General features: G+C 49.6%; 7 protein-coding genes across 7 annotated transcripts; 4 read left to right on the top strand and 3 right to left on the bottom strand.

Moving 5' to 3' along the window:
- Positions 1-284: 284 nt before the first annotated feature.
- On the bottom strand, positions 285-1,259 carry ANOM_006075 (40S ribosomal protein uS19; the record flags this gene model as incomplete). Its single annotated transcript, XM_015551332.1, has 5 exons — positions 285-354; positions 418-714; positions 877-934; positions 1,152-1,170; positions 1,242-1,259. The coding sequence occupies 5 exons, from the start codon at positions 1,257-1,259 to the stop codon at positions 285-287; spliced, it is 462 nt and encodes a 153-aa protein (XP_015406832.1).
- A 445-nt stretch (positions 1,260-1,704) lies between these two features.
- Positions 1,705-2,502, bottom strand: aspf8 (ribosomal protein P2). Its single transcript, XM_015551331.1, has 3 exons — positions 2,403-2,502; positions 2,143-2,308; positions 1,705-2,080 (listed from the first exon to the last, which is right to left on the bottom strand). The coding sequence occupies exons 2-3, from the start codon at positions 2,299-2,301 to the stop codon at positions 1,910-1,912; spliced, it is 330 nt and encodes a 109-aa protein (XP_015406816.1). The 5' UTR covers positions 2,302-2,308; positions 2,403-2,502; the 3' UTR covers positions 1,705-1,909.
- Positions 2,503-2,865: 363 nt separating this feature from the next.
- ANOM_006073 (uncharacterized protein) lies at positions 2,866-4,059 on the top strand (the record flags this gene model as incomplete). The annotated part of the gene is made up of 2 exons (XM_015551330.1): positions 2,866-2,994; positions 3,049-4,059. Exons 1-2 carry the CDS (start codon positions 2,989-2,991, stop codon positions 4,057-4,059), a joined length of 1,017 nt encoding a protein of 338 aa, XP_015406815.1. The 5' UTR covers positions 2,866-2,988.
- Positions 4,060-4,649: 590 nt separating this feature from the next.
- ANOM_006072 (ATP-dependent (S)-NAD(P)H-hydrate dehydratase) lies at positions 4,650-6,059 on the top strand (the record flags this gene model as incomplete). Its single annotated transcript, XM_015551329.1, has 7 exons — positions 4,650-4,740; positions 4,821-4,860; positions 4,915-4,961; positions 5,016-5,026; positions 5,082-5,114; positions 5,182-5,598; positions 5,646-6,059. 7 exons carry the CDS (start codon positions 4,650-4,652, stop codon positions 6,057-6,059), a joined length of 1,053 nt encoding a protein of 350 aa, XP_015406831.1.
- Positions 6,060-7,124: 1,065 nt separating this feature from the next.
- On the top strand, positions 7,125-7,481 carry ANOM_006071 (putative adhesin; the record flags this gene model as incomplete). Its single annotated transcript, XM_015551328.1, has 1 exon — positions 7,125-7,481. The coding sequence occupies one exon, from the start codon at positions 7,125-7,127 to the stop codon at positions 7,479-7,481; it is 357 nt and encodes a 118-aa protein (XP_015406814.1).
- A 212-nt stretch (positions 7,482-7,693) lies between these two features.
- ANOM_006070 (DNA replication licensing factor MCM7) lies at positions 7,694-10,502 on the bottom strand (the record flags this gene model as incomplete). Its single annotated transcript, XM_015551327.1, has 4 exons — positions 7,694-7,970; positions 8,037-9,948; positions 10,001-10,131; positions 10,182-10,502. The coding sequence occupies 4 exons, from the start codon at positions 10,500-10,502 to the stop codon at positions 7,902-7,904; spliced, it is 2,433 nt and encodes an 810-aa protein (XP_015406813.1). The 3' UTR covers positions 7,694-7,901.
- Positions 10,503-10,962: 460 nt separating this feature from the next.
- pex1 (AAA family ATPase peroxin 1) lies at positions 10,963-14,760 on the top strand (the record flags this gene model as incomplete). Its single annotated transcript, XM_015551326.1, has 4 exons — positions 10,963-11,073; positions 11,137-11,376; positions 11,435-11,513; positions 11,567-14,760. 4 exons carry the CDS (start codon positions 10,963-10,965, stop codon positions 14,758-14,760), a joined length of 3,624 nt encoding a protein of 1,207 aa, XP_015406812.1.
- Between the last annotated feature and the right edge of the window lie 1,758 nt (positions 14,761-16,518).

Raw genomic sequence — 16,518 nt, 5'->3', positions numbered from 1 at the left:
AATTAGACCCCGTTCCCTAGATAAGTAGGGAAGGGAACAGGTGGTCTTGCCTCGTCCCTTTAGGGCTAAGGACTGAAGATCTCCTCGTCATGGGAGTAGGAATCCGTGGTTCGTTCACATGCCGACAAGACCTTTATATTGAGATGCAAACAGCTGACCCGCACTTGACATACAAGTTGGATGAACCCAAATAGGCACAAATGGTATCCATCGCTTTTGATTTCTTCTCCCAACACAACCGGACGCCCAATCCTCCACGCGACACTCCAGAAAGCTTTTCTTCTTTACTTGAGGGGAATGAAACGAGAAGAGTGGGTGGCACCGATACCGGGACGACCGTGCTTGACGGGCTTGCTGTGTGGTTGTTAGACTATGATTCTTCACGCAAAAGAATATAGAACTGGGTGTAGAACGTACTAGGAGATGGAGAATTCTCCAAGGTAGTGGCCAACCATCTCGGGCTTGACTTCGATCTGGTTGAACTCCTTACCGGAGTAGATACCGACAACGGAGCCGATCATCTCGGGGACGATGATCATGTCACGGAGGTGAGTCTTAACGAGGTCGGGCTTCTCGTTGGGCTTAGCCTCCTGCTTGGCCTTACGGAGCTTCTTGATGAGGCCCATGGGCTTGCGCTTCAGGCCACGGTTGAACCTACGGCGAGCGCGGGCGTGAACGACATCGCGGAGCTGTTCGGAAGAGAGGTCGAGGAGCCTGTGATACGTCCATGTCAGAAACGGCGCCTTTGCAAACATTTCCATCCGTTACACCCGACTCCCACGAGGATAAACAATCGTATCTTAGATGCCATCGGTCATATCGCTCATTCGGAGTCGGGAGTAGGTGGTACCGGGGTTTCTTCAAGTTGTCACGTACTGGTCGAGGTCAATACCGCGGTAGGAAAACTTGCGGAAGGTTCTCTTGGCCTTGATAGCTGTAAACCGATAACCAGTCAGCGCCTTGTTCGATGGATTCCTCGGTGATTTCCCGTTGCATCGCGTTTGCCGGATTCATTTTCGCCCCCCTTCGCTCCAAAGCTCATCCATTTATATCCAAACATCCGTACGCCCCATCGTAAACGAATTCCACAAAACGGTTTGCATTTCTCTATCGGGTAGCAGGGAAGGGAAAGGGTTCTCTCGTCAACGTACCGGCAGCCTCCTCAGCGTTCTAATACAAATACACGTTAGTATAAAAGTCTTTCAAGTAAGATTACTCATGCCAGACGGATATGCACTCACGTATTCGGTGTCAGCCATTTTTGCGGGTGTTCCTCTCAAGGTCGCTTTTCGAACAGCACTCGAAAGCGAAGGGACAGTGGGTTGTCGTGGCGTGTCGCTGATAAACGTTCGTCGGGCCAACTCTTGTGCTCGACGCTGCGGTTGGGAGGTGGGCTGAGATTCGTCTAAGCGACGGCTAGGGTTGTAAACCTAGAAACTAGACCCGTTGTGGATTCCTGGCTATAGGGTTATATGCCGCTAGCCCTATATTATACTTCCCGATCGGGAAATTTAAATGGACGTTGGAGATTATGGCCGTTATCATTGGCTGTTCAATCATATGTTTTATCGCTCTGATTAACCGGGGCTTACAAGTGGCTAGGTTTCCTTATGTATTTAATGCGCGTAATACAATTTCGCGCCCCATAATTGATACCTGATAGACAGCTAGTCGGCTTACGCGCATCTACGTGATATGGAATAATTCGTGGAGGTCAGATAATCTGTATTGGCTATCAAGGAGCTTTTCAGCTCACGTATGCATAATTCGTAACTGCATCAGAGAAGCCTGAGACAAACAGACTTGACCGAAATGGGCCATTTCCCTCCCAATACTGCGAATGACTGCCAGATTTCTGGTCCCCCACGAGATATCACATATTCTTCGATGCTCGCACGAGTGAAGACGCTTAGTCGAAGAGACCGAAGCCCATGTCCTCATCGGACTCCTCCTTCTCTTCCTCCTTCTCCTCAGCGGCAGGGGCGTCACCGCCGGCAGCGGCACCGCCAGCAGCGGGGGCAGCACCACCAGCACCACCGGTGGGAACGGTAGCGAGCTTCTCGGCACCCTCAGAGATCAGCTGTAGTGAGTAGATGGTCAGTAAGCGCCCTGTAGATCTCTATCACCCAACGTATTACGAACCTGCTGGAGGTCCTTGCCCTCGAGCTCGGAGATGAGCTTCTGGAGGCGCTCCTCATCGGCGTCAATGCCGACGGAAGAGAGAACGCTCTTGATGTCCTCAGCGGAGGGGGTGGCGTTGCCAGCCAGGGCAATGAGGAGGTAAGCGGCAAGGTGCTTCATTTTGAATCTGTACAAGAATCACTTTGTCAGAAAATGAACTTTCGCCGGGTACAACAAGATCATCGAGAGCGCAGCGCGATGCTGTAGGTTATAAAACATACAGATTTGTCTAATATGTGAACAAGAGAATCAATCGATTTAACCGCAAGTTGGGCGGAGACTGAAACGTCGAGTTCGCTGAGGGTTAGCGATGTGGATGGAGGAAAGTCGAAGATTCGGATCGCCAAAAACGCAAGAAAAGTGCGTTGCGGCTGGTGGTTGTGGCTGGTGGCCCAGGCTCCCTCTAAGCGAGCCTGTGGCGCATGCATGCTTGGAGGGTAGCATTCTTACTAAGGGAACCCTTCCGGATGACTTGGTCAGGCACGTGATCAGTCGCTTCTAGAAGACAGGATGGCGACTCGCTGTAACTTATTTAAACCGCCGGCGCTCTCGTCCTAACGACATCGTCAGTCTATTCTCTGTGTATCTCAGGGCTTCGGCGTCGTCTTTGATTCAACCCAGCTTCTTTGGTTGAGCTAGGGTGAGAAGACGGCTGTTCTCGAAGTCTCGAGCTTTAAAACTTCAGGTTCTGCCACAGAAGAAGTCATGAAGTTAATCCGTCACACTAACCACCGACGGTGAATCTGCCCGCATCACTTCTTCTCTGCTACCGAGACCTGCGCATTTATATCTGCCTTAGGCGCCAAGATGAGTGTAGGAGTGCCTGATCCCGTTATTCTGGTGATGTTTCGCTGATTTATGAGGCAGTTCCTCGATTCCGTTCTTTCATCTATCGAGACGGGCAAACCGTCTCCCCTACCGCCAGTCTCTACCACACAATCAGCGCCCGTCTCCTCGTCAACTGCCAAGTCAGAGGCTCGCAGGCCCATCACGACCCCTCGCGATGCCGCCGAGCGGACAAGTAATGCTGCAGGTACGAAACGCAAGGCCGAGGAGCTGCTGCAACGTCCTCAGAAGCCTCTTACCCAGGTATCTAGCAAACCACCACCTTCTAGACCAATGGCTGCGGCTGTAACTCCTAAGCCCCGTTCTACCACTACATCAGCTGCGAGGCCCGCCGTAAAGAGCAGTATATCAACGTCATCGGCATCACAAAAAGCAGCTCCGGTGTCTTCAAAGCCTCCCCCGAAGGGATCGTTTGCGGAGATAATGGCAAAAGCAAAGGAACTGCAGCAGAAAGCCCCAACGCAAGCGGGCATGTTCAAGCATCAGGCTGTACCTAAAGAGAAGCTTAGCAAGATGGAACGCAAGAAACGAGCCATGGAAGCACAAGCGAAGGAAAAAGATGCACGATCGGCAAGAAAACTCGGCACTACGTCTGGTCCAGCAGCAGGTAGCAAAGCCAGTGATGGAAAGCCTGCTAGGAAGCGGGAGCCTGAAGCGCTGTCGTACAAGGGTACTGCAAGGCCAACACCATCTGCGGCACCGGAATACAGAGGTACGGCTGGCTTACCTGCTCGAAGCAATCCAAGCGACCGGAAAGCACAGTCTCGAGCGAGCAAACGATCTAGGATGGACGAATATCTTGGAACAGACGAAGAAGACGAGGGAGATTACACAGAGGACTACGACGACTACTACTCCGATGCATCATCGGATATGGAAGGCGGATTTAATGATGTGGAGGAGGAAGAAGCAGCCGCATTGGCAGTTGCAAGGAAAGAAGATGAAGAAGAATGGCGCGCGGAACTTGCAGCCAAGCAAGCGAAGCTGGAGCGCCAGAGGAAGCTCTCTACATTGGCATCCCGACGACGCTGAGGCTATAACGCAGTCTTTTCCCTTCATTTCGCTTTTTCTTTGTCAGTAATTTTTATTCAACTTCTTCGGCACATTTTTCTTTTGGCTTGGAACGGAGCATCAGCGAGAAATACCCGAGGGTGCATTACATATGACATCTCTTCTTTTCCCCCTTATTTCCTAGTTTCTCTTCTCTCTCAGGGCAACTTCTGTTTATGATATGTTTTCTGTGCATTAGCGAGCGTCATGGTGTTGATAGATAGGGTGGCAACGCTGCTCTTCTTAGTGTTATCTTGTTTTTCCCTTCCATAACCCTATCCGGTGTTTTGCGTCCTGTTTACTAGGTGGAGAGAGGCGTCATTCTTACATGTTATGCTTATTTGAATTTGTATGAGAATTGGAATCCATGGACAGGATTCTTATCTCCGGATCAGCCCCACTTTAGTAGGCGGTGACATCACAGGCCATAGTCCTCTTAGTGCTTGCTGCTTCTCTTTGCACCTCCCCTCTTGCTCTCTTACACTTCTCTCCTCTATGATCAACATCCTCTTTGTTGCTCCATGTGTTGACTCTTCTCAATTGAATAGCAAGCTTCTGTAATATAATCTATCATGGATGTTCATCATATAACTACTTCGCCAAAGATTCTCTTCAGCAAGGTACGCAAGATTGTGCCGCCTATGCTGGAGAAATTCCACAAAGGTTAGTCTTCCTTAGTCCACAGTTGGCGATCCATGTTATCGTACCATAGCATAAGAACTCTGCATTAATAGTAAGCGCAGGCCAGCATGGACGGGTTGCCGTTATTGGAGGATCACTAGAGTATGCCCACTCCTCCAGCGCGAGTACGTACAAGTCGTATTGACCCAGGTCAAGTTACACAGGAGCTCCATATTTCTCTTCCATGGCTTCGGCACGACTAGGTATGTGACTGAAGTAATGACCATGAGGGTGATTACATTGACTAAGCTTTGTAGGCTGCGATATGGTAGGCCGCCTGAACCTATCTCACCATTCATGCGATGGTTCCTGACAAAGAGCAGAGTCATGTTATTTGTGAACGATCTGCAGCTACTGTAAGCTTATGCTGTGCCATTTCAATTGGCTTATGCGTTGAATACCTTGACTCACCAGTCTATGCAGGTTATCAAGTCTTATTCCCCGAACCTAATGGTTCATCCTTTACTACCAAGTAGCGAGTCTGTAAAGGACCCCAGTTCGATTGATGCGCTTAAGCTTGCTAGCCCCATCGTGGCAATGCTATCTCGCCTCCATGCCCTAGTAGTGGGACCGGGATTGGGCCGTGACGGGGTTACGCTGAAAGTGGTCACAGAGGTCTTGAAGGAGGCGCGGTCCCGCTCAATACCGTTTGTCTTAGATGCCGACGGACTGCTGCTTGTCACAGAGCAACCGGATCTTGTTAAAGGATACAAGGAATGCATATTGACGCCTAACGTTAACGAGTTCAGCCGGTTGGCCAAGGCGTTGAATATCGAGGTTCCCAGCATGGCGCAGATCGAGTCAGATAGCGGTGACAAGACCAGCGAGAAACCGAAGCCTGTGAGAAGTTGTCGCAAGCTCTTGGTGGTGTGACGATAATCCAGAAGGGACCGCACGATGTGATCTCAAACGGTGTAACGAGCATCATCAACGATGTCGTCGGAGGATTGAAGCGCAGTGGAGGCCAGGGAGACACGCTCACTGGATCGTTGGGCACGCTCCTGGCCTGGCGAGCGGCTTATCATAACGGACTTTGGGATTCCGGTGAAGAAGATAACCAAAAGGAGGCGCAAAGTAAGCAGGACATTCAGGCGGAGCTTGAGTCATCGGACAAGAGAATGTCCCCTGCCACAACCTTGCTGCTTGCAGCCTGGGCAGGCAGTGGGATTACAAGAGAGTGCTCTCGCCGCGCTTTTGAGGCGAAGGGCAGGAGCATGCAGGCCAGTGACCTCACTGATGAGGTTCATGAGAGTTTTCTGGAGTTGATCGGTGAGCCGGAACAATCGAAGATGCATCTGTAGATTTTCTTCATGTCTCGCGATAGATGATTCACGCTAGCCATTCATGTCGGTTGCCTTCTATAAACCACAAGTTTAGAGTTTAGAGTATCGTAATTTAGCTTCTTGCCTTGGTTTTGCAGTCTTCACGTAAGAACCCTCTCGCCTAGAACCACTATAGATAGTACATTCATCAACGACGGCCAATGGAGACAAGAGGCAGTCAGGTGAGCACAGCATTGAGAGCCAAACCATTGACACGATCTATCATGTACATAGAAAAGAAAGAGTCATTGACTCAGGTTCCTCGCTATGAACTCGCCACCATTCGCCATGTTCCAGGATGGCACCTCGCTGGTATACGAGAGCGGCAGCAACGAACATGCCTAGCGAACCTAACATCCCATGCGGAAATGACAGCCTCCTATATCGACCCAACCACGGTACAAGCAATGATAATAGTACGTAAAAGGGTTCTTGAGTGCTGACAACTCAAGAGCGACGTCTCAAAAAAAATTTCCCTGCCACTTGCGTCATCCATATTTTTTTTTAGAAAACAACTACATCGGAAGATGTATCCGGCAAGAATATACCGAGCCAAAGCTTGGTAGTTGCAAAGTCTAGACTCAAGATCCGAGAGTCTCTCCCCCGCAATATCGCCTCAGCGAATGCCACAATGGTTTAGCTCGACACCATGCCACTGATTCCTTTGTCGCATGCTCCAGAGCTCGTATCCGAAGACGCCAGTTTGTGGCTCCCAGCTCACCTGACAAACTCTAGATGCAAAAAGGCTACACGTTGAGAGACATGTATTGGAAAATAGTGTCTTCGTCTTCAATCCATTCCCAAGGTCGTACTTGGACGCCTAACTAGCTGCGGCTGGGTTCCAATCTCTTCATACCGAGTCATCCGCCGCGTGGTATATAAGAAGCAAAGGAAACCACCATACTCAAGCCGAAATAGAGCATCAGACAAGCAAGCAAAAGCTTCCAATCTTCAGTGAAAGCTTATACCGAAGCCCACTTCTCAACTTACACTCTATATACTCTCCTCAATTCTAGCTTTGATAACGCATACCTAACCACCGATATGCAAACCCTCTCTATTCTCACCAGCCTCCTGCTGGCCACCTCCTCCCTTGTCCTGGCCAATCCCACCAGGCCCGTCTGCGGCACCTGTAACCCTCTGTCGGGCCAAAACAACTGCGACATCACGACCTCGTGCATCAACACGGGCACCCGCTTCCATTGTGCTTGTCGCGCGGGTTACAAGGCGTCGACGAACAACAATGATATCACCAAACAGTTCCGGTTGAACATACCCAATTACCAGTTCCTGGTCTTCACTCCCGAGTCAACTTCGTGTAATACGCTCTGCGATAATCCGTTCGGAGCGGGCCCGAATCTGTGTGCTGAGGTGCCAATTCAGAATAGGTGCGAGGTGTAAGAGATTCTTGATGGTGGGTGGGAATTGGTGACTATGCAGGTAGATATTGCGGTGGTCGAGGGTGGTGAAGCCGTACCTAGTAATTCGATATTGGATGGCTGTTGTCAGAGTTGATCTACATTCCTTTGTTGACCTTAGCGCTATGGCTTCAGTTTGTCGTTCCCTAACCTGAGCTCTAATTGAGACTTTGATTCTGTTTTCCACTGGTTCAATTGGAAATCATATTGAGGTATATATTGGTCCTGGACTCCATTGAGAAACACTATGCACCATAACACCTGTGCCAAATCTAGCCTCTGGAAATATCATCAATTCGGGACAATAGACAAAAACGATAAGACGCGATTAGCCCCGATTAACTCATGGCAGGTAAACATTAGATATTCTTTTTCAATGAGAACTATGGTGGAATACCCTTCTTTACATATCCATATCCGCATCACCACCAACAAACATCAGCCGTGTGCCGTTGCCATTAATTTGCCAGATCTGGGAGAAGCACCATGTTAGCAACTGTCGAAACCAACAAGAAGGGGTTTTGTTGGAAATACTTACTCCTAGCTGGTCGTACTCGTCGATGGTCACCTTCAGTTGATCTTCAGTGAAGCCCTTAGCAAGCACACGTTCTCTGATCCTCCGCATATTGAGCTCGCCATCTTCACCCACGGCTGCCGCACCGCTCTCCCACATGGAGCGAATGAGGTGGTAAATCTTGCTGCTGGGAGTCTGGTCCGCAGTTCCTTGGCCATCATTAGACAGAGACGCCTTACTGACCTCAACGAGACGCAGTGCCTCATCCACGTCCTCCGGAACAACCTCCTCGCTAAAGCGAAGACGAGCGAGGGCCTGTGAAAGACGAACAACGCCCAGTAAAGTACGTGGGGTGACATGAGCGAACTGCTTCTTCTCGCTCTCATCGACCTTCTGTTGCTTCCTCATCCTTACATACGCACCAACCATGTAGTCCGAGACGGAGGCAGGAACGACAGGCCGGTAGGTACGTGCCTTCGCAATGTACTGGCGAACCTCACTAGGCGTAAACATGACTCCCGCATCTTCATTTTCGGGGTGCTTGTTATGCATATGGACATAAGTGACGTGGTGTGCCAGTTCTTCATCGGAGTCGCGTGAAGGCGTGTCGAGAATGAGAAACATGACATCAAAACGTGAAAGCAAGGCGGCAGGAAGGTTGATATTTTCGACTGGAGAAACACGTGGGTTATACCGTCCGTACAGCGGGTTGGCAGCTGCCAAGATAGACGTGCGAGCATTGAGAGTGGTTGTAATTCCTGCCTTCGAGATCGAAATCGTCTGTTGCTCCATTACTTCGTGGATAGCAGTTCTGTCAGAGTCATCCATCTTATCAAACTCATCAATGCAACAAATGCCATTGTCCGCCAGGACCAATGCACCTCCCTCCAGCACCATCTCATCCGTCACAGGATCTCTCATCACGGCGGCCGTGAGACCAACGCCACTGCTTCCTCGGCCAGTGGTGTACACGCCTCGAGGAGCGACCTTAGCAATATATTTCAGCAACTGAGACTTGGCAACACCAGGATCACCCATCAAGCAAATGTTGATATCACCACGAATGTGCATTCCGTCGCCCATCTCTTTCGTGACACCTCCAATGAGCAAAAGAAGCAAGGCCTTCTTCACGTCAAGGTGGCCGTAGATCTCAGGGGCAATCGAGCGTGCCAGGTACTCATACATGTTTCCAGACTTCTGGTGTTGTTCGATCTTGCGGAGAGTCCGGCTGTCCATCGCAAGTTCGTTGTATGACTTCTTATGTTGCGTAATATGCTGAGCCTCCATGTAGGTGTCGGTCAGCAATCCAGCACGGATAGCCCTAAATCCCGTGTATGGGGTGGGCAGGAAGATTCCTGCAATATCAACCACATCACCAGGGTTCAATTGTCGTGTCAGGCTGCCATGGCAGTGAACAGTCATTGTGCGGGGAATATGACCGACGGGGACCTGATCTGCCATCTCCTGAATCTTCACCTCTTGGAAAGGAACAAACTTCGAAGCACGAGTAGACAAGAACAGCTGTCCCTTGGAGTTGTTCTGTCTACACTCTTCTGACATGCACTCTGTCATAGGAAGGTATGATTTCGTAGTGATTGGTTGGAAGACCTCAGACCCACAGCGATCACAAGTGTAGGCATTGATTTGAACGGCTGGCTTGACATCCGAGACACGAGTAGTTATGCCGCGGACAGTGATCAAGCCACCGAGATGCTCCGCCCGTATATTTCGAACGGCAAGGGCTTTGGATTCACGTTCACTGCTTGATCCGGAGGGAGTAATTGGCTTGAAGTTCAGGGTGTATCGACGGGTTAATTCAGGGGGGAAGATCGAGGGCGTTGCTGCTGTGTCCGTGTCGGCTTCCATGGCCATTGTCATGGCCACATTCCGTTTTTCACGCTGTGACATGATAACATCCAGTACATCATCCTTGAATCTGTATTCGATCAGCCTTGGGGCTCGCCCAAACATTCGATTATACCACATACGTGATCTCCTTGGTTTCCTTGGGCATGACAGCATCGGCAGCCTGTGAGAGAACATCAACGTAGCGTTGGGTGTTCTTCTGCACGGATTCAACAAGCTTAAGGTCTACGTCCTCCGGGAGTGATTTCTCGAACTGCGATCATGTCAGCCACTGTGTCGAAGAACAAATAGTCGAGTACTCACGGTAGCTAGATCATCAAGTTCGATGAGAATATTTGTGCGCTCGCGGTCTGCCACATCCTGGAGCATCTGCATATATTTCAATTTTGGTTCGCGGCGCCTGCGGCTTGATCCTTCTCTTTGAGCTCCATTCTCATCTTCTGCATCATCCATAAAGTCATATTCATCGCTGGTGCGGTCTCCATCAATGTGCAAGTCTTCGATAGCTTCAGTCGCAGCGGATGCAGAAGCTGATTCGAATGTTTTGAAGTGCGTGAGGAAATCCTTGAAGGCGTCCAATTGCGCCGCATAGTCAACAGGAGCGTGGTACTGAAGCAAAGCCATGATGCGACAATGGGATGAGCCAGTTTAGTCGACAAATTAACTGGCAAGTGATGCGAATGGCGTCAGTACTAAACTCGCATCGACCTGGGGGGCAGAAGGAAGCGGCGGGCGTACTTTTGGTGTTCTCTCGGAGAAGTTGGTAGTGGATCAAATTCGGAACCCCAGCAACCTTAGACCCAGCAACCTGAGGCGCAAAAACACGTCGCGACACGAAACCGACGCGTTTCCATTCCATATATTACACTAGTCTCAAAAAATACTAGTGATATATGCACGTGTATCGGAGCGGAATAAGCCTCGGTCCGAAACCTATGGGCCGGCCGGCTCGGCGAACGGCGCATGGCGGGCGCTTGATTGCGGAGTCGATGTCCGGGGCCATAATGAGCTGCGGTCTTCTCTCTTCTTCAAGAGCTCTCTGCTACTTTAAAACAGAAGACGCATACCCTGTCAGCGCCCGAGAATGGCGCCCAAAAAACCCTCCACCACGGCCGAAGTTGCCCTCGTACCTTTAAAGAACTGTCTAGTGAACTTACCGCCGTCGCTGGTTGCACTGCTAGTCAATGCCAACAGTGTAAGCTAGCTCCTCATCTATTGTGGATGTCAATTGACTTCGGAAAACCTAATTCTCTGCCAGGCTGCACAAAATGTGATTGTCGAGCTGCAATACCGACCTACATCCGGAAAGGCCAGCGGCAATTCGACACAGCGATCATGTTATCTGGGGTGGACAGGCATGCCAAGCAAGCGAAAGCTTGCGCCAGTTGTTGGAAAGGATGGCATAAATAGCGGCCCCTCTTCTAGAGAACAAGACATTTCTACTGTTGAATTGGATACTACATTTGGGAGAGTCTTGGGCCTTACCGAAGGACAAAGAGTACGCTACGCTCATTAACTCTTACCCTATACGTCTAGGTATTCTAATATGATGCTAGGTCGGAATATTCATTCACTTGGACCCTCCGGTAGCGCATACCATCAATATAGAACCTCTAACTCCTGAGGACTGGGAAAGTATGGTGTTCACCTTCGACAATACTGAGGTAGCATTTACTGATTGACCACAGTCATTGAGTTGCACGCAACTTTTCTGGAGCTTAACCTTCTGTCTCAAATTCGGGCTCTTCCAAATCCAACATACAGCGTGGCTCAACCAGACCATATGCATCCTCTTGCGCTGCATCTTTCCCCGACATCCACCGCCAATATTGTCATTACGTCTCTTACGCCCGCGCCATCGGACACCTCCCCATTCGCCAAAATAGCACCCGACGCGGAGGTTATTGTTGCTCCGAAAGTGCGTCCCAAGAATACAAGAGGGACCCGAGGGGACAGTAGGAGTGTTACTGGGAGCAGCCGGAGAAGCGTCGGAGGGAGGAGTAGCGGAAGCACCGCGCGGACCAAGAGTAAATCAGACTCGACAAGTAGAGGATGTCTCTATTTCAGAGGTATTGATCGACAGTGTTCTGAGCAGTACTTCGATGGAGAGTCAGAAGATGATATCAACAAGGGCTTCCGTGTTTGGGTAGAGCCTGATTTACTTGCGTCAAACGAACTTCGTGGAGCCAACTGGGCTTGCATCACCGTCGTTCAACCTTCCGGCCTGAAACCTCCGCTTGACCCTCAACAACAATTGAATCAAGCAGAACAAAAGTCAAACGAGGCCGGTGCTCCCACCACAAGACTTGTTGCCAAATTGCTTCCTTGGGTAGATGCTCCGCACAGTGAGCACTTGGCTATGTCTACGCTGTTGTGTTCCGCTCTTGGTGCTGAGGGCATGGTAGGTGGCATCGTCCGTGTTGAAGCAGCCCCTCCACCATTGCAAAAATCCGCTGTCAAGTCAATCAAGGTCTATCCCTTCATGGGCGACACATCCAAGAAGAAGGATGGGTTAAAATTTGGTGCTGATACCGCAGCTGCAAAGGATGCGCTAGCCGAGCGTATAAAGGTAATATATGGTAGCCCTGGCTCAGAGAAGGGACTACTGTCGGGACCTTTGACGGATGGAATGGTTCTCCCGAAAGCAGATAATCAGACAACGGTGTCTGCATTTGATGGTGCTATAATCCGATTTGATCCTCCCCTAAAGGCCGCTTCAGAACCAGCATTCGGGTGGCTGCAGGGATCAGAACAGAAGCTATCACTTGAAGTACAGTCTGAAATTCCCCGACCTCTGGATCAAGGCTCGTCCCCTATGCCCACGGAGGATACAATACCATCTGTTGTACCAGAGATGGTGGGCATTGATAAGATCATCGCACAGTCTCTTGATAACCTAACTAAGTCGTCGTCGATCTTGTTGACGGGCGGACTTGGCTCTGGAAAGACACAGCTTAGCCATCTCCTGGCACATCGACTTCGAAAAGACCACCTCTTCAATGTGAAATACTTCTCTTGTCGCAAACTCGTCACTGATGAGACTCGAATCTCCAATATAAAAGAGACTTTGAACCGCCTTTTCATGTCCGCTTCTTGGTGCTCTCGCCTAGGGGGACAGTCAGTCGTGATCCTGGATGATCTCGATAAACTGTGTCCGGTGGAGACGGAGCTACAGGTTGGAGGAGATAATGGCCGCAGCCGTCAGAACAGTGAAGTGATCTGTTCTATGGTGCGAGAATACTGCTCCATGAATTCTTCAGTGGTTTTATTGGCGACTGCGCAGTCAAAGGAGTCGTTGAATAACATTATAGTCGGAGGCCATGTTGCCCGTGAAATTATTCACATCAGGGCTCCGGATAAAGAAGGCCGACGGAAGGTACTGGAGCAGCTGACAAGTCAAGATAAAGGTGCCAGTATCACTACGAACGGCCATGCACGAGAAGCTAGTGCATCTACCCAGGGCTCATGGTTAGATCCCTCGAATCCAGATAGCCGCCCGAGCTCTGCTGGAGCAGACGGTTTTGTCTTGAGTCGGGATATAGATTTCCTTGAACTTGCTGGTAAAACGGATGGATTTATGCCTGGCGACTTGGTTCTACTCGTCTCCCGAGCGAGAAATGAGGCTTTAATCCGCTCTGTCCAAGAGCTATCCGGAACATCAAAGGCGATCACCCTCGGTGCTGACGACTTTGAAAATGCCATCAAAGGCTTCACACCGGCCTCCCTTCGTAACGTTACTCTCACGTCTTCTAGTACAACATTTGCCGGCATTGGTGGCCTGCACGAGACTCGCCAGATGCTTTTAGAGACACTCCAATACCCTACCAAGTACGCTCCCATCTTTGCACAGTGTCCCCTGCGTCTACGGTCTGGTTTGTTGCTCTATGGCTTTCCTGGTTGCGGGAAAACCCTTCTGGCCAGTGCGGTAGCAGGCGAGTGTGGCCTCAATTTCATAAGCGTCAAGGGTCCTGAAATTTTGAACAAATATATCGGTGCGAGTGAGAAAAGCGTACGAGACCTGTTTGAAAGAGCTCAAGCTGCTAGGCCCTGTGTCTTGTTCTTCGATGAATTCGACAGTATTGCGCCCAAGCGTGGTCATGATTCCACGGGTGTCACAGATCGCGTGGTCAACCAACTGCTCACACAGATGGATGGTGCGGAAGGGCTTTCTGGAGTCTACGTTCTCGCCGCGACTTCTCGGCCGGATTTGATTGATCCTGCACTGCTGCGTCCGGGTCGTCTTGACAAGTCTCTACTCTGCGATATGCCGAACCACACAGATCGTGCTGACATCATCAAAGCTGTCAGTTCGAAGTTAGTGATGAGCGACGAAGTTGCCGCTCGCCTAGATGAAGTCGCTGCAAGAACAGAGGGCTTCTCTGGAGCTGATCTTCAAGCCGTCGTATATAATGCCCACCTTGAAGCTGTCCATGATGCTCTCGGAGATCACAATGCTGATAAGCCAGCAGCCAAAAGTAATACCAAGCAGTCGACGAGTACCAGTACAAAGTCCTTCATCCAATTTCTTTACTCCACATCAGAGCAGGCCAACGGAGCAGTATCTATGCCTCCACCTGCAGCTGTTGCGGCCAAGCTCGACGCGATCAAGAGTGCCCGGCGACGCCAACGGCAGATTGCGCAAGGCACAGCCAATGCTACGACTACTGCCACAAACGAGACCACTCAGGAGGAGCCTCGTCAAGAGATTATTATTAAATGGGAGCACATGGAGCGGTCACTCAACACAACACGTAGCTCACTCAGTCCAACAGAGCGACGGCGACTCCAGGCGATATACCGTGAGTTTGTAGTGGGCCGGAATGGTGAGATGCCTAACGGTGAGGGCAGTCAAGAGATTGGGGGGCGAACAAGCCTGATGTGATTACACAGTGATATATGTACATTGAGTTCCAATAGATCTGTATAGACGATTGTATAAGGAATGTATACTACCTGTAACGCTGTTCGCTTATATGCTATTAGTAGCGGGGGTAATAGCGATTTGTCCAGCTATGATGACAAAGCACAAGACTCACAGCCCGAGTAATGTTGAGAAAAGGCAATGATCCTATACTTCAAAGTCAAGCTAAAGACTGGGTAACAGATAAAGAAAGTAACGTAAGTAAAGCATATCTAAACTCGCTCGGTGATGGCTAAGCAGATATCATAATACTGGTAGTAAGAGATATACTGTACATAGCATATATAGAAGCTAACAGGTTTGTGAGTTATTCTTTGTGTGATCAAAGTCAACATACGTGGGAGTAAATAGATGCTGAACTGAATATGGATTCCAGTCAACGCTTATACTCTTGGTCATAGAGGTTTTCCATGGCGTTTCTTTTATTTGGATCAAAATGCCAAAGATTTCGCTGGAATGCAACAGCTCGTCTCGGTGGCGCAATTGGTTAGCGCGTCTGACTGTTAATCAGGAGGTTGTGAGTTCGATCCTCACCTGGGACGGTCTTTTCTTTTTGTTTTTCCATGTTTTCCTCCCGTGTGTCCTTTGAAACTTCAAGCCAGTAACTAAACTAGACAGGCATATATGGCAGGTAGTAAAGCCGACAAGGTCATCCCTCTATCTGGTCGAGTCTTTTTTCTTGGACCAAAAAGGCATGAACAAACTCAGGTGGACACTAACCCATGGAAATAGTATATGAAACGACACTGCCCTGCCTAGTACCTGAGTTATCAATCAATCTATTAGTAGCCTTGCATTCGTTCAGGAAACTAGGAATAGACGCAAACGATGGCCTGATGACCAGCCCGAAAGATAAATTTACTGCTATCAAGTAGCAAGTAGAAATTACCAGACGGAATAGAGATGAGGGGGTGGGAGAAAAGTGAGCGTAGCAGGCGGATTTTAGTAGTGATAAGCCCAGTCCAGGTCTGTCTACAAACGAGGGAGACACGGTGAGCAAGTAGTACAACAAGGTACTTGTTAAGTCGGAGATCTTTAAGCGAGCAGTTTGGCCAGCGAGTTCAGCGAGGTAGCCATACATTTGATGGATTGCAGGATCTAAACCACGTGTCTACTTCATTCGACTGAATTGACCATCCAATGGAAGAATGTTATTCGCTCGCCCTGCTGCTAGCAGATAGTTAGTTACTTGAACGAACTCGTGTAGGGAACCTAATCAATGTAGAACAGCTGTTAAGAGGGAAGGAAGTCACCACTGATCAGGAGGCCAATGTTCAGTTTTTGAAGTTAGGGCTACAGTTATTGTGCCACCAAGTAAAAATTCGGTCCAGGAGGGCACTGTTAGGTATACAGGCACGCTGTTGCAAAGGTTTAGATTCAGGACTGAATCTAGAGTACACACATCCGTGAAAAGGCCAAACCAAGCTCCTGGCCTTATTCTGCAGCCACACCGGAATAGGGCTATTCTGCCTATTTCATGTACTCCCTGGGGGATACATAACAGCACTCACAAGCCCGCATACTGGATGCGTACTTGAATTATCAGAAGTTCAAACTTTCTGCAACATCCTGTTCAATACTTTCGGTACCGAAAATAAAGCAAAAACCCCAAATTTACAAGATTACGGGGTAGGTTGCCGCTGGGTAGTTTATAGCCGGAAGCCTCTCCATTTACTCATTTCTATACAGAGTCAAGCTCACGACTGGGTGTGCATCAGT

Source organism: Aspergillus nomiae (assembly GCF_001204775.2).
Source record: "Aspergillus nomiae NRRL 13137 chromosome Unknown contig00137, whole genome shotgun sequence".
Classification (NCBI taxonomy): Eukaryota; Fungi; Ascomycota; class Eurotiomycetes; order Eurotiales; family Aspergillaceae; genus Aspergillus; species Aspergillus nomiae.
This window is presented reverse-complemented; position numbering and strand designations above follow the sequence as displayed.